Here is a 16,779-nt window from a genome sequence, read left to right as displayed (position 1 = left end):
AGTGACCGGTTTCAGTGCAGTTTGTTCAAAGTCATGGCGCCCCAAAAGATGCGAATGCAACTCCAAACATAAAAGTCCATTTCTCTCCCACTTTATTTCACAAACACAATTCATTAGTGCCTGCTCTGTGTCAAGTCACTGGGGACGCGGGTTCCAAGTGTCCCACAGCCGATGCGGGAAGGCAGGGGTGCAGTTACATGAGCACAGTTCGTCTCTCTTTGTGCACAGCAGCTGCACCGGGTACTCTGGGCTGCCCAGGAGGACCCCATCTAACCCCTGCTGGCAGGCCCCCTGCGGAAATGGCTTCCCTCCTGAGGGGGGGGCTGTTGCAGGCGGAGGAGACCCCGGGGCAGAGAGGCTCCTGCCCGCAGACGTCAGGAGACCTCCGCACGGGTCGCGGGAGCCGAGGGCACCGGGGAGGAGGGCCTCAGGCTTTGGAGGAACATTCACGGCCTTCATGCAGCTGCCTGCAGGGGGCTTGGTCCGGAGGCCGGGCTTGGGGGCATCATGGGACCGCGACTCAGCACCTAGGTCAGCCGTTAACCAACCCCCGCTTCATCCCCTGGAGCCGCTTTCCACGTTCTCCTGGTAAAGGCGATGGTCCAGCGCCCCTAATCACTTAGGACATTCTGTTCTTGAGCAGCGCGTTGGAAGAGAAAAGGCAAACGGAAAGTAAACTTCAGCATATTCTACTCAGCCCAGACGTCCGAAAACTATCCTGACAGTATGCGGTCAGCACAAACCCTGCGCACGAGGTAGTCCGCATTCTTTTTCGTAGGAAGCCTTTGAAACCCAGCGTGTCGTTTCCCCGCAGCCATAGCTGGGATCAGCCTCAGGGAGGGCTAGGCTCCGCCTGCAGCTGCGACCCACCGTGGTGAAGGCGCCCGTTCGGGGGGGAGGCCAGTGGATGTGGCACCAGCAGATGCCTTGAGACGTGCCTCGGGCAGGTGCAGTGGTGGGAGGGACATGGCGGGCCGGCGGCTGGCAGCACCCTGCCACCCAGCCAGTGCAGCCGGCCTGTCCCCCGGGCCCAGGCCCCCCCGGGGGGGTTCTGTTCTAGGAGTGGCCGCGCTGTATCCGTGTGCACAGCACACACACACACACACACACACACACACACGTCACACACGGTGCATCGTGTGTGCATCACAGGTGTGCTGGAGCTCCCAGGCAGGGCCGGCAGGTGCACCCCCTCCCCGCCCATGGCCTTGCCAGCCCCCGGCAGTGCAGAAGGAGGCCTCACGTCTCCCGGCTGCCCAGCGAACCCCAACTCCGTGCCTGTCTTTGTTATTTCTGTTGCAGGCAGCTTCGGAGGAATGCGCTGTGGGGGAGGACGCGGCGCCTTGCCCTGCCTGTTCCTTCGGATCCGTTCAGTGAGGCAGCAGATACTGAATTAAGTTCCTGTGTGTGGACCCCGCAGATCAACGTTCTATGGTAAAGGAAGCCATGGTCACTTGGCAGATGTGAAAAGGGAAAGACAGAAGTTAAGTTCTTCGTACCACCCAAAGAGGCTTGTCATTTATATGGGATTTGGAACACCCATAGTATTTCGGAAACGGTCTTCAAATGCAGCCACTCCCCTCCCCACGCCTCCCTCCTCCCTGGCAGTCCCCTGACCCCGTCGCCGTGGAAACCACAGGGCGCAAACTGCCCACCACTCAGATTCTGTGGCTGAGAGCTGGGCCTGGCGATGCCTGCTCAGGGTGGCCGCTGGGGCCGCTTCTTGGAGCAGCGGGCCAGGCAGCTGCAGCGCCAGGTGCAGGTGAGCAGGGGCAGCTGAGTGCAGCTGCGGCCACACCTGCAGCCCCACTGGCCGGGTCGACCGCCCCCTCCCACCTCTGAGCCTTGGGGGCATGGCCAGCGTGGGAGGGTTGGGGTGATGGCACTGGAAGACCGCGTTGGGGGTAGAGGCCCCATCATCTTCTGCCTTCTGCTCTGTAGGCTGCTCTGTAGGGTCCTCGTCTGTAGTGCCCCTTGGACCTCACCCCACCCCACCCACACCTGAGACCTCATGCCCCTCACCTGAGGCACCTGTGTCATCCGCCCAGGGCCCTCCCGTTTCTTATTGGGCGTTTACTATTTACTGTGCTAAATTTCGGAATACGGTGGTTAAGCAACAGCCCTGCTCTCTTGGAATATAGCCTTGAATAAAGGAATAAATAGTCACAATAAATGTAAGCCATGAAAGTGGCCTCAAGATAATGCTAGAGAGGGGAGATACATGGTCTTATTAGGGTCCATAGTGCAACCCTGGTTGAATCCCAGTCGAGGACTTCCCCTGGGGGCAGAGGTGGAGCTGAGTTCTGCTGAGATGGGAGGCTGCCATCTGGCAGCGGGGTTGAGGGTTGAGGACAGAACAGCCTTGTCATGGTGTGTGTGGTGTGTGCGGGCGGGGCTGGCCCTGGGAGACTGGCAGGGCGCAGGAGAGAGCAGATGGTGGAGGCTGAGAGGCGGGAGGTAGGCGGCCCACGCAGGGTCAAGCAGGACTGAGGATGTTGTTCTTTGTCTTGAGGGCCAGGAGAGGCTACTGAAGAGATCTTAAGAGGGGGACGGTACTTAGAGCCACATTTTGAAAATGTCACTCATAGCAAGTCCTCCTCGAAGGACAAGTGTGAAGGTGTCGGTGGAGTTAGAAGGTGCAGGGCAGGACTGGCCGGATGGCAAGACGAAGACCTCTGCACCTGCTCCGAGCAAAACAGGCACATCGTGGGAAAAGGGCGCAGAGCCCCTAGAAGTGGCCCTGATGGCATACATCACGTGAAGAAACATTTGTTCCAGAAATCTGCTAAAAATCTCTGTAAGAACAGTGAAAGTCTGTGGCTCCTTCCCTCCCACCAGCCGAGCTCACCTTGACAGAAGGTCCACTCTGGGCGTGCGTGTCCAAGACGGGGCCTCCCCCCTCAGCTTCCGACTTAGGGTCTCACCGTATCTCACCAGCACACAGCTGAAGACGCTAAGTTACCAGTGGGTGGGGGGGAGGCTTGGGGGTTCATGTGTCACTCCTATGACAGAGGCCTCACCCCAGAACAGAGGCCAGGAATACTGGGATCCCAGTTGCTCTTTCTGCCCTTGATCAGCACAAAAGTTTCATAGTGAGAGAGCCAGCCAAAAGACCGGAGGCCACAGCCCTGCCCAGTGCCCAGATCGGTGATTTAGCCCAGGGGGAGAGGCAGCCCATAAGAAGAGAGAGCTCTGAAGCTCTTCCCAAAGGAACTTTCTCCAAAACACACTGTGGGGAAGTTCAGAAAAACTATTCTTAATTAAGAGCAGTTATCAGTGTGCTTGGGCACCATAACAAAGTAGCACAGAAATATGTTCTCAGTTCTGGAGACTGGAGATCTGGGACCAAGGCAGGGGTGGTTTCTCCTAAGGCCTCAGCCCTTGGCTTCCTTCTGTGGTGTGTGGCTGCCTTCTGTGGTGCACTCCCGTGGTCTTTCCTCTGTGTGTGGGTATCCCTGGAGTACCCTCTGTACCCTAATCTTCTCTTCTTATAAGGACACCAGTCAGGTTGGATTAGAGCCCCTCTTAATGGCCTCGTTTTAACTTAATCACCCCTTTAAAGGCCTTGTCTCCAAATACAATCATATTCTGAGGTCCTGGACTTGGGACTTCAACAAGTGAATTGTGTGTGGGGGGCGGGCGGCGGTCAGGCACGGGATACAGCCCATAATTAGCAACCTAGTTCACTCAAGGCTAAGAAGAACCTGGGGTTAGGACAAATATCAAAGACTGGCTTCCAAAAGTAGCCCTGCCCCAGTTTAACTGGACCAGACAGTAGAGAAATTTATGCCTCAGGCCATTATTGAAAACAATAAGGCAATCAATAATTAGTGGGGTGGTTATGATACCAAGGGAGACAGAGAAACAGAGAGATTAGGGAGAGGCAGTTAACAAGAGCTGTGCTTAAACTGCAGTCTCCCAGTGCCTGTGTGCATGCCCACGGCTGTGTCTTCCTCTCGGGGTGGGCAGACTTCCCTGGAAGAGGCGAGCTAAATCACTCAAAAAAGCACACAAGTAGCAACAAAAACCAAACAACAACAACAAAAAAAACTGCGGGTGGAGGAAAGGCATCGCTATCTAAAGTTTCTACAATATATTTCCTAAAATGTCCAGTTCATTTCGATAGATCCAGAAAATTGCGTTGGACAAAACTTAACTCCACTTCATGATGAAAACACTTAACCAACTAGGAACAGATGGTGACTCCTCAAGCTGATAAAGGGATGTCCATGAAACCCCCCAGCTGACACGCGTAAGGTGAAAGGAACACCATGAACAGCCCCACTCTCATCCCGTCCGTTCACCATCTTCCTGGATGGCTCGTCTGTGTGGTTAGGCAAGCTGACAGAAGGAGGGAAGAAGACTATTTCTATTTGCAGATGGCATGATCTCATATATGGAAAATCCTAAGAAATCCACCAAAAAGCCCTATTAGCCCTAGTAAGTGATTTCAGCAAGGTTGAAGGATACAAGATCCAGGTGCAAAAATCTGTATTTCTGCTTCACAGGAATGAAAAAAAAAAAAAAATTAAAAACAATTCCACTTACAGTATCATCAAAGATAATAAAATGCTCTGGAAGAAATTTAACTAAGGATTGCATGACTTGCATATTCAAAACGATGGTCAGCGTTAGCCATCATGGCAGTGCAGATCAAATCGCAATGACACACCACTTCCTACCCACTCGGACAGCCGTGCTCAGAGAGACAGATGGGGAGTTTTGGCAAGGGTGTGGACAGCTTGGAACTGTCGCGCGCTGCAGGTGGGAGAGTGAGTGAGTTCCTCAGATGCTAACCAGGGGCACCGCACAGGGTTCCCGTCCTAGGAATACACCCAGGCAAAAGGGAAACGTGTGTCCCACAAAAACTCGTTCAGGAATGTCATAGCTGCACTACTCAGAATAGCCAAAAACTGGAAACAGCCCAAATGTCCTTCAGCTGATGGATGGGTAAATATATGTGGCACAGCTCTACTGTCGAATTTGATCAGGCAATGAGAGGAAATAAAATTCTGGTAGGGCGCCACGACTCGGTTGAGCCTTGAGAATGAAGTGCCCAGTGAAGGAAGCTGCTCACAAGGGGCTACATAATCCTGTGCCTCCGTTGATCCAAAATGTCCAATGGCAAATCTATAGAGACAGAGAATAGATCAGTGGTTTCCTCGGGCTGGGTGGGGGGTCGTCAGGGGTGGGGTTTCCTTTTGGGGAGATGAAAATATTCCCAGACTACTTTGGGTGATGGCAGCACCACTGTGAGTATACCAAAGCCGCCGACCTGCGCACGGGGGCCTGCAAGTGACTTACAGCTCCGTAACGCTGCAGGCAGGGGCGGCATCTTGCTGGATGCCCAAAGTGGACTTCAGAAATATTCGAGGTTGGTTTGTTTTTTTTTTAAGAGGTAAAATTAACAACATGGTAACAGAAAGTCCAGATGACAGCCAGGTTTCTGGTTTTATAACCAGTCACAAAGAGATTGTCCTGAAATGACCACAGTTCTCTGAGAGCTGCACATCAGCGGCCTTGGAGAGGGACTCCCTGCAGAAAGGCCCCTGGGCCACCTTCCCAGAAACCTGTGCTTTCCTGTCCACCGAGGCCTCCAGTGGCTGGCTGGCTCAGCGTTTACTGTAAATAGCTCATATTTAAACTCCTCTGCTTAAAACCCTGCAGATAACACTCCCTTCTTCCCTGTCGTCCCTCCTCCCAGATCCCAACCTCCTCCCCAGAGTCTCACCTTCTCTTTGCGCCTCAAGTCAGCAAACTCATTCCTGCCTCAGGGCCTTTGCATGGGTTTGTCCCTTTCCTCCGGTTTCCTTGCTGGCCTGCCAGCCCTCCTCACCCTCGGGCAGCCGCCCTGCCTCTGAACCCACATCACTGACTTAACTTTGGCGTCCCCTCCCCAGCTCACTTACCCCATGCACTGGCTCCTCCACGTCTCCCCATGAGGATGGGAACCCTGTACCTAATCATTTGCGGCTGTGTCCACAGCACCCAGACAAGTGCCTGGCACATGACAGATTTCTAACAGTTTTTGAATATGAGTTAATGCGAGGAAAGAAATGCTGATTTTGGTGCATTCCAGATTTTAACTCGCATATAGGTCACCTGGACCTCTCGCTAAAATGCAGACTCTGGTAGATTTGGGGTGGGACTTTTTCAGCAGCTTGATTGGGGTGTAATTTATGTGCCATAATGCAGGATTCTGCATTTCCGGCAAGCCCCCAGAGGCTGCTGCTGGGGACCACCCTTGGAGTAAGGGTCATAGACACGGGGTACGGGGGTGCCCACCCGCGGCAGAAGCCGCCCCCACTCCAGTTGACTCCCCCTGCAGTTTGTCACTGACACAGGTGCTGGCTTCCTTCTGAGGACGGAATGCTTACTGATGAATATCAATTATGGTGATAATTTCCCTTTTTTGTCCTTGGTTGTAGGCCAAAGAAGAGCGGATAGTGGAACTGGAAACGGAAAATGCTGTTCTTCACCTGAGACTGGCCCAGGTAGCGCCCCCATGCGTCTGGCAGATGGAGCTGGACCAAGTCCTGCCCGGGTTCAGGGCTGCAGTCCGTCCCAGGCCTTCCCTTTCTCCCGTCCACTGAAGTGGCCTCCTGTACTGCTCGAGCGAGCTTCGATCCCCGTGCTCCCGAGGATCTAGTGAGTCAGGAATTAGTGAGGTGCCTGCGCTTCATTGAGTTCGAACTTACGAACACAACTTCTCCCCCGTTTAAGCATACAAGTGGACGTTCAGTCCACTCGTGGTTGCCTGGCCATCATGACACCCCTTGCACCTGCCCCTCAAAGACCCTCATGCCACTCGGCTTCATCCCCTTCCCTCCCCCACTTCCAGACCAATTCTGGCATCCTGGCATAGACACTCGCGTGATTCAGCCCAGATCAGCTGTCCACCTCGAAGGAAGGGTGCGTGGAGGAGAGCGCCAGGTGGAAGCCTGCCCCTTCTGGTCTCTCACGCCAGCTGTTGCAGCCCCCAGAAGACTCGGGTGGGCCCTGTGTGCCACGGCAGTCCCTGTAGGAGGAGAAGGCCATGTGAAGATGGCACAGGGGCCATCCGCAGAGGCACAGACACAACCACGGCCAGGTCATCTGGTGGCCACGGGAGCCAGAGAGGTGGGCGGATCCCGCCCCAAAGCTGGGTTCTGACGCTGGCCTCCAGAACCGCGAGCAGATGCCCTTGTGTTGTCCCAAGACTCCCAGGTGGTGGTCATTTGTTTGGAAAGCTAAGCACATCTGAGTTCCTCATCTTTAAATTGTGACCCCTGCAGATTTCTCCTGAGGGCCTCATGGCAGAACCCAGTCTTCAAGCTCTTGTCGCTCCTCTGACAACCCTGTCAAGTTTCACTGAACCAAACTTAGTCGCACTGAATCGTGGATTAAGTTAGGGCCGTTCGTACTGCTTCCTAAATTAAGTATTAATTTATTGGTTCGTTTTGCCAGAACCCTGGCCAGAAGCACATTTCCCCTGCGTTGCCCCAGAACCTTCCCACAGCGCTTCCGAGGGGCACGGACGGGTCGGCGGCGGATGTGGCAGGTGTCTGGGTCAGCCGCAGGAACCCCGGAGCCGACGGCCAGCCGGCGCGCCGTGGTCCTGCCCCAACCTGCTGCAGGGCTAGAGGCACAGAGCCAGTGGGATCGCGGAGCTCACGACCCTCCGTCCGTGAGCTCTGCCGCAAAGCTCTAGTGGTGTTTCCGAACATCCTCAAGATGAAATTAAAAACATTTTCTTTCACATTTAAGATCATTAGGCATAGCTGTCCGTTATACAAGCCTGTAACATTTTTGGCATTTGTATGCTAAGTCCCTCTAAGTCATTTTTGATGATTATGAAGCAGAACATCTTCATTCTGGGGCCCAAGCCTCCCGCCCACCCGTGTGCCTGGGATGGAGCCGGGTGGCCTGCAGGGCTCTGCCAAGAGCTGCCGTCCGCCGGCCTCTGTCCTCTCTGCGCAGAGTGGCCGGTCACAGCTCCGCCGCGGGTCCTCCAACCTGCGGACACTGTCCCTGTTCCGGTATCTCTCCCAGAGCGCGTCCAAGCGCCTCCCCAGAACCGTGTGCTCATGCTTATGCAGCTTTGCTGCCCACTCTCCCTGGATGCCCGCGGCTCTCTGCCCGTTTCTCCCAAACCAGCCCGGCCCCGGAAGCCAGGCAGCCCCACGTCCCGTGTGCTGGACTCGGTCACTCTACTTCATTTCCCTCTGAATTCCTGTTGGACCTACAGTCAGTCCCAGAGACTTCAGAATACAGGTCTGGATATTTATATGTACATTATTTTTTTTTCCCAGAGAGAATCTGAGCCTTCTGAGTTGAGGACCTTCATTTTGCTTCAGTTTTGTCTTTAGCCACCCAAGGGGCGGAGGCAGTGAACCGCATGATGTCCCCGAGCTCTAGTCCGTCTACAAGTCCGTGCCCACGCGGCTCCCGGCACCTGCTGCGCCGCATGTTCTCTGTCGTCTTTATCATCCTGCGGATGAGCGGGTTCTCCTGAGCTTCCCTGTTGTGTAGATTCTCCTAAGTGTGAAGGTTTCCCACCAAGAAGTACTAGATTCCCCATCCTCACCAGCAGACGCTTCCCACCTGCCACCTCTGTGTCCCATTCACTGTAGCTCGGGCGTCCATCCTGGTCCTGGCTCAGAAAGAATTTGCTTGGTGTGGTTTCATGAACATTACAGTCAAAAGCTTTGACTGAAAGAAAGCACCCAGCCTCACGGTTTGGAGTCTAGGGAAGACGTTGGTTTCAACAACAACGTGAGCCGGCGTGAAGCCTTGGCGCCGGGGGTGGAGGAGTCCGGGCGCAGCTGCGTTGGGGCAGCGCGGACCCCTGGCCATTCAGGCAGGTGCGGCCCACGAGGCACGAACACGCCTCCTCTCTCCTCTCTGGCATTTAGCGGGCTGCTCTGGTCCTGCAGCACCAATGGAAGAAGGGGATGGAATGCTGCTCAGAGCTCACAGAACTCTCGATCCCCTCCACTGCTCCCTCGTCGGATAGTTTTGACGGAATTCATTTACCATCATGGTACTTTCCTACTTTCAAGGTATTGAGTGGAATTCAGTCCGAAGCTCCTGAGCAAAGGAGCCTAATTACATGAAATTGCTAGCTGGTTTATTTTATTTCCTGTCACCAGAGGCGTGACCCAGGCCTGCATGACTGTCAGCCAGGAGCAGGGCCTTGAACCTCCGGGTCGTGTTCCTTCCGAGCTCACCTCTGTGAGATAAGGACTGTCCCACAGTCGTGGGTGCGGCGGCAGTGGGATGGGCCACAGTGTGCGGAGCCAGGGATCTATGGGGCAGGCTTCCTGCCCGGCACGGAGGGGGCCGGCCCTGCCCAGCCGACGGCAGCCTCGCCTCTGTGCCCTGCTGTAGAGGAAGCGTAGTGAGGAACAAACACCCAGAAACTCACGTGTGGCAGCCAGGCGGGGCCCCCTGGCGCCCGATGCTCAGGCAGCGCCGGTGCTCAGGGAGCTTCACCCCATGCCCTGGCCTGGCCTCTGCAGCAGCTCCTGTCCCAGGCTTGCCCGTCTCCGTGGCCGGCATCCCTGCCACTCTCCACGCTGTCCTCAGTCAGGCGCAGACACTCGGGGGAGCCCCGCACCCATCAGGCCGCCTCCTCACTGCAGGTTCCTGCGTCGGTGGCCAGTGTGTCCCACGCTGACCCCACCATGCGGAGAGGCCTGCGTCCTCCGCCTCTGTGCTCCTCCCGAAGAGAAGCCGGTTCCTGCTCATGAAGTGAGCACATGCGCCCTGCGGCTTCGGAGCTGCGCACCTTCATGTTAGGATATGCGGTCGGTTCGTGGTAAATCGGTCTTACTGAGCAGCGCTGGCAATGATGCCGCGCACGGCTGTTATTCAGCCGCGTGTTTTCACCGAATGGGAAGGCACAGCTGCGTGTGGAGGGGGAGACCATTTGCCGTTATTTACGAGCTTCAAGGACACAGCATGAAAGCATCGACACGCAAACACTGTGGAGAACAAACCAAAACAAAACAAAAACCCAAACACATCACCTTTTCCTTGGGACCTGAGTTACGGCTCCTCTGCAGCTGGCCACGCAGGCCAGGGACCTGGGAGCTGCAGTGGCCCCTGTCTCCTACTGTGTCATCTCCCAGATGTGCCAGAGTTGTCCCTGAATGTGTCCTGGCTCGGCCCCCTTCGCTCCATCCTTCTCCCCCAAAAGCTCCCAGAGCCATCATCCTAAACAAGTATCTGTCCTGAAAATCTCGGCTGGCTTGGCTTTGCCCTGAAGAAAACACCCAGGCAGTGACCCTATTATTGACGAGGCCCACGGCCTCCCCGTCACCCCCTGTACCCTTCACTGTTCTCTCCATTGTTGCATCGGCCACACAACCTGGGCCCTTAAGCACCTGCCACATGTAGATGCCTTCAGCCTCGGCCACCATGCACCCCCCCCGTCCATATGGCCCTACCTGCAACCCCCGTCACCATGCCCCCCCACGCCCCCATCCCTGGGCCGCCCCACCCCTGCGCCCCCAACTCCATGCCGCCACCCCCCCTCCGCGCCCCCGTCCCCGTGCCGCCGCGCTCCCCTGGCTGCGCGGGCCCTGCATGCAGATGGGGCTCAGCGGACAATGAGTGAATAGTCTCCCCTCAGAGAAAGCGCACCTGCTCCGAGGTATTGAGACTTTGGTCTTTTATTCTCTTCTCCACAACAGTACCAAGGAATGACTGGAAAGGGGGACAGCACGGCCACCCGGCTCTGCTCCCAGTGCCGAGAGCGGGACCTGCCGCAGAGAAGTACAGCCCCGACCACACCCCAGCTCCACTGCCAAGTTCAGGTAGGAGCAGCTCTATTTACACGGCAGACGCTCGTGTCCGTAACTCACAGCGCTGGTTTTCTGGTGAGACTGTGGACCTTATGCCCGTGAGGACAGACCTACGCTTAAGGGGTTACAAGGAGCCTGATGTAAGGAAGCAAAGCTCCTCGGTTAGCAGTAGTGGATCTTCCAGCACAGTTGACCCATGTGGCCTTCTTTTTTTTTTTTTTTTTTTTTTAATTATTTATTTTTCAGAGAGAGAGACAGCACCAGCAGGGGAGGGGCAGAGGGAGAAGCAGAATCCCCGCGGAGCAGGGAGCCCAACGACGTGGGGCTCGATCCCAGGACCCTGGGATCATGACCGAGCTGAAGGCAGACGCCCAACCGACTGAGCCCCCCAGGCCCCCTGCCCACATGGCCTTCTTTATTAGACAGGAGAAGCATTCCTGCGCTTGTGATGTGTCTCGCTGGCGCACACGTCAGGAGCTCTGCCTCCTTTGCGGCACCTGCTGAATAGGAGGCCTGGGGTCCTGAGCCCACGTGGGAGGGAGAAGCTCTGTGTGGCCGTGGACAGGCTGTGTGACACAGCTCTGCTCCCACTACACTGGGGGGCAGGGTAGTCCTCTTCTTTATTCCAGTGTCAAATGGTAGAAAACGGCTTTATGCAGGTCACGTTAACCAGGATGCATGCCACCGCGGTCACAGGGGAGCAGGTCCTGGTGACCTGCTGGGCCATCTGGAAAGAAAAGTCGGAAGCAGCGTGGCTGTGGCTCTAGCACACCTGGCAGTGCTCCAGGGCCACATGGTGCTGGGGTATTTTTATACGATCGTGTGATTAGGAGCATTGTTCACCTTTTGTTACAAACAATGTGACCGGGGCAGAAATTAGAGCGAAAAAAAAAAAGATCATTATGACAACAGCAAAAACGCCATCTGTAAACATGATTAGTCTGCCCTGAGAGGCTTGTTTTTCCTCCCCACGACCTGTGGGAGTGTGTGTAGAATCGATTTACGGAGGATTAATCCTTTGTCCTCGTATAGCTCAGTGGAAGGGGTCCATCTCTGACGGAAGTGTGGAACTTTATCTGCATCCCATGTACGAAAGATACTGTAATTCAATTCCGTATGGACATTTTATCAGAATGTTTCCGAAACATATGGAAACGGTCTCCGTTTTACAGAAAAGAAAGACTTAAGAATCCAAGGACATGTATCTCAGATCAGCTGGGGTTTCATGATTCGCTTGCTAGATGTCAGACCACGGGACGTCAGCCCCTTCCTTCTGGGCCTCTTGTCTACTGGTGCCAAACAGTGTCCCAGAAGGGAAGAGCCCCTGACGTGGGGGATACCGCCTATCGGCTCCATTGTCCCGAGTTCTCTAAACGCTCTCGCAGGTGCACCTGGACGTGGGTCACACGCGCACAGGGGCCATCATGGCTCTGGCTGTGTGCTCAGGACGGTGTGGCCCCGAGGCCAGTCGGGACAAGAGACCAGAGCCCTGTTCCTGCGTGCGGAGGGTGGCGACCGGGGCCCTGTCGGCCTCACGAGGAAGTCCACAGCGGACAGAAAGCTGTCCTTTCTCTAACGTTTACGAACTTAAGCTCTAAATGGCTTTAGTTCACGGGAGATTCGTGCGTGGTTGTGTCATCCATGTGGCTGTGTTCTTATTTTGTAGATGCTTATGTGACTATTCCATATGGTGCGATGTGATCAATAACATCATCTCAGTTGTGTGTTCTTGTCCAGAACCTGAAGCAAGACATGAAGGCGCTGCGAGCCTCTTCTCTGGAGGTTTTCAGAACTTGCCGGGAGCACCTGCAGGATGGTCTTTCCGCAGCGGTGGAGGCCGTCCAGAGGGCACAGCTCTGCCACGAGGCTCTGCTGGGTAAGCTGAGGCCCTAGCCCAGAGGCAGCCCAGCCCGTTGTGCAGACACAGAGGACTGCCAGGGATTAGAGTTGGCATCTGCTGTGGCTTTGTGCCCCCGCCTGGGTGCAGACACGAGCAAATCCCAAGACACGAGCTGGCCATCGCGGGGCCACAGTCCCGGTGGCCGCACCCCTCAGGGAGGTCCCTGTCCTCTGGGGACGGTGAGAGGCTCTCTCTGATGCCGGCCCTGCGCTGGGGCTGTGTCCCTGCTGAGCCTCCCGTGTCATGTCCCTGAAGTGTGGTGTGATGGTCCCTTCTGTCCATTCAGCCCTTTCTCAGCCTCGGTCACTACTGGGTGGAGACGGGGATGTTCTCCTCACCTACCAGACTTAGAGCCCGGGGAGCAAGGTGCCTTGGCCGCAGGGCTGTAAGTCCTCACCCCAGAAGTACCGCAGGAATGAAGGCATGCTGCTTGGGTGGGTTCCGCCCAGGGACCCTCCTGCAGGGTCTCCGGCCATGTGACAGGTGCGCATGTGCATGTGCGCCTGCGGTCCTCCGTGCCACGTGCTCCAGGAAAGGGGACAGCATGGTTATCTAATGGGCAATAGTGTGCCTCTGACAAAGAGGGGTGCTTTACAGAGAGCTGGGAGAAGAGGGGGAAGAGCCGCGAATTTCCCTCAGGACGCGAAAGTCTCCTGCAGGTAGGGCAGGTCACGGGGAGTGGTATGAAGATCCGCTCCTGAAAACCTCCCTCACGCCTGGGGTAAAATTGTCCCCACAGCCTGGCAGTCGAAGGCGGGTCACCTGGAGCGGTCCTTGCAGGAAGTAAGCGCGCGGTATGAGCTGGAGAAGCAGAAGAGGAAGATGCTTCACAATTGTTTGGTGGTGAGCTCCATTCACGGTTCCAGTTCCGAGAAGGGTGGTGGGAAAGGTGACCTCTATGAAAGGTAGGGGTGGGGGTCTGAGTGGACAGCCGAGGGAGGTGTGGCCAACAGGGAGGCGTGGTCAGGGGAGGCGTGGCCCTAAGGGAGCTGTGGCCCGCGGGCACAGAGGCCTTGGGGCTGAGCTGCAGCAGGGTGGGGTGGGACGGGATCAGCCCCTGAGGCCTGTAGGTGGGGGGGTGAGACACCTGGCCGAGCGTGAGGGTGGGGGCCGGGCAGGGGAACGCGTGTGCTCAGGGGTCTGCGGAGGGCACACCCGGAATGTGTGAGCCGGGATCCTCAGAGCTCAGCCTCCCTGGCCAACCCGGCTCCAGCTTTCTTCCGCCGTCAGCAGGACACCAAGGATGGCTCACCTTCTTCTCCTAAGCAGTGTGAGGCCTGAGGCCCAGGAGGTGTGAAGACTCAGGTTTCCATTTCTGCACACGATGAGGCCCGAGTTGATGGTTTGTTGGATGAACTTTGCTCCTGAGAGAATTGCTGGTGTGCTGGAGCCCGCGCCGGCTCACAGTCCCACTGAGCCTGTGCTCTGGGAACTCCCCGGGCTCCGGCTCCCCCAAAGGTTAGGAGTGGCTCTCCTGTCCACTCGGCTGTCTCCCCATGTGGTTCGGGTTCTGTGCGCTTCCTGCGGACCAGGCACTCTGTAAGCGCCTCCGTGCATGTTCCTACCTGGTCTCGACAGCAGCATCGCCCTGGGTTCGAAGGGGCCAGGTGGGCCCTCGGGCTGGAACCAGGTCCAGGGGGGGACTAGGCTTGGGGCTCTGGCTGCCGTGTTCTGTGCCCTGGAAGACACACGGACGGCTCCTAAATCAGCGGGTGTGCGTCACCTACTTCATGTTCAGGAAGTAGAAGCAGCTGTGCTTCACGACTTGTTGAATCAGCCAGCTGTGAGTCCAGGGTACAATTCAGAACGGATCGCCAGAGAGCGGTTTCTGAACACTTAGAGGGAAAACGAGTTGCTCATGGAACCAGCAGGAGTGTTTGCGGATGGTGGTGCCCTTGTCCTTTCCAGGTATCACATCAAGAAAAGAGGAGAGGTGTAGAGTATCTGGTCTTCAGCCAGGCATTTGCAAAAAGTATGACATGAAGTATTAATGAGCAGAACATCAGCATAAGAGCTGTGAGCCATCCTTCACAGGCCAGCTGCCCCCACCCCAGGTGTTGGGCGTCTGTTGGAGGCGGCGCAGTGAGGGAGGGGCAGGCCCGCCCAGCCAGGGACCTGGGCCCAGATGACAGCCAGGAGAGGAGCTGCGTAGGGACGTCCTCTGGGCTCTGTCCAGACTCTCTGGATCCTAATTCTTACTGACATGATGGAGACAGAAAAGCATATTATTGTATTTGAGGATATGAATTTGAAAGGGATTTATAGCAAACACATTGAATGGCAAAGAGTATCCCAAAATATTTCCACAGGCTAGAGCACTAGGCTCGAGCAGAGCAAATAGGCTATGGAATGCCAAGTACGCAGGTGCCGGCTGCTGAGGAAATGGGCCAAGAGCAGGTGCCTGGGAGAGGTGCGCAAGGACAGGTGACCACATGCAACAGCATCGGCTTGTGAGCTACGATCAGTTTTTAAATCGAAAAACGTGTTGGAACTCACAGCACCATCATCGTCGTCATGGTTGTTAACAGGAGTCCCTCTCCCTGCCACAGGAGCTCGGACTGCAGCAGGCTCAGTCTGGGGACCTGGTCCCTCACCCCAGGCTCCTCGGACCACACCGGGCTGTGCCCATGGATGCCCTGGTGCGCGTGGAGTGGAGGTGACCGTCCCTTTCTGTGGGTGACACTTCTTCTCTCACGGATGCAGCCACCTCTTAGGTCACCTGACACTGCCCTTCACCTGCCGTCTCCCAGTTTCTCTGGCCTGGCCCTCCCCCTCCTTCCGCGTGGTCTTTGCTGTCTTGTGATACGGTGTGGCTTGGTTCCCAAGGCCACATATTCTCCCACGGAATGCTGGATTCTGGCAGAGCCGCAGCCATGCCAATTCCCGTGCTTCCCCACGGATGCGTCGTCTCTCATCTGGGGGGCTGGGGAGGAGCGGCTGGCTCCCTTCAGGTGGATGCAGAATTCCCGGTTTTAGATGATCCCAAGCACGGAATAGGTCGTTCGTGTCCGGGGCTGTCAAGTAAGCTAGTGGTTGCTCGGCTGCAGGGACAGAAGAATATCAGAACGTCAGAAGCCGCTGGAGATGAGTTCTCATTCTGGTTGCGGCACTTCAGGAGCGAAAAGGACAGACTCTGCTGCTTTAGCCATTTGGGGAATGCGGAGGCAGCCACGCGCCCGGGGGCTGGTGGGAGTGAGTGGGGAAGGGTGGTTTCCGGAGGACACGGCGCCAGAGTTTGTGTTTCTGACATGCTGTCCTGTGGAGGAGGCACAGAGGTCTTCGTTGTGGTCCCAAGGTTGTGCAAGGACCGGAGGGCAAACGGGGCCGGCACGGTGCCAGGGAGAGCAGTGGGCGCGGAGCGAGCGTCCCCCGGGAGCTGGCGGACCCCGCGTGGATCGCGGCGTCTGAGCACGGACGTGCCCGATGACGTGCTCCCGCCGAGCGGACCCATCTCCGACCGCAGCGCCCTTCCTCCGGCGGGCACGTGAGGAGCTGTTACCGGACCGTCCAGTGTGTCCTTCCCCCGCTTTGATTTGGTCTCCGCGATATCACAGCCTGCCCCGATTCAGACGAACGCTTTGCAGGGTCTGGAAAAGTAGCAGAAGTACCAGGTTTCAAAAACTTCCCCTCAAATGCCTCACAAATTGGATATGCAGGTGGCCTTTGAGAGGTGTTTTCTTGATACTTCTCACCACACGATGATCATTTGCCAAGTGCACACATTTACATGGGGATTTGGAAAAGCTGTAAAGGAGCACCGACCGGCAGTGTTCCTTCATGGGGACTCGTTCAGAAGCCGGGGTGTGGGTGGGCAATCCAAGGCTCATGTCCTGGGAAACGGTACGGGGCGCATTCTCTGAGGAAACAGTGCCTCCACTCATGGGTGCAAACTCTCTGGTTGTAGGAGCTGAAAGGGAACATCAGAGTTCACTGTCGGATCCGTCCTCTGTTGCCGTTCGACAAGGAGTTTGATGATCCAGCCTCACAGGACAGGTAATTTGCTTTTGCACTGGGGTGTGCGTGCATGCGTGTGTCTGTTTTAAGGAAAAAGAAAGGGCGGCCATTTCCTGTGCCTCCTGTGTTCCTACCCCT

At 56.3% G+C, this 16,779-nt stretch overlaps 1 protein-coding gene across 3 annotated transcripts in view; it reads left to right on the top strand.

Moving 5' to 3' along the window:
• The first annotated feature begins 1,644 nt into the window (after positions 1 to 1,644).
• KIF25 (kinesin family member 25) overlaps positions 1,645 to 16,779 on the top strand; it is a 47,796-nt gene continuing 32,661 nt past the window's right edge. For 2 of the 3 annotated variants that reach the window (XM_035728581.1, XM_035728579.1), the window contains exons 1-6: positions 1,645 to 1,762; positions 6,429 to 6,494; positions 10,677 to 10,799; positions 12,507 to 12,663; positions 13,427 to 13,530; positions 16,592 to 16,680. In XM_035728581.1, coding sequence (XP_035584474.1) covers positions 1,691 to 1,762; positions 6,429 to 6,494; positions 10,677 to 10,799; positions 12,507 to 12,663; positions 13,427 to 13,530; positions 16,592 to 16,680 — 611 coding nt within the window. In that variant the 5' untranslated portion in view covers positions 1,645 to 1,690. The remainder of the gene's footprint in view (positions 1,763 to 6,428; positions 6,495 to 10,676; positions 10,800 to 12,506; positions 12,664 to 13,426; positions 13,531 to 16,591; positions 16,681 to 16,779) is intronic. The other variant, XM_035728580.1, reaches the window with a different exon arrangement.

Source organism: Zalophus californianus, chromosome 7, assembly GCF_009762305.2.
Source record: "Zalophus californianus isolate mZalCal1 chromosome 7, mZalCal1.pri.v2, whole genome shotgun sequence".
Lineage (NCBI taxonomy): Eukaryota > Metazoa > Chordata > Mammalia > Carnivora > Otariidae > Zalophus > Zalophus californianus.
The sequence above is the reverse complement of the archived record's forward strand: the minus strand, read 5'-3'. Positions and strand labels throughout refer to the sequence as shown.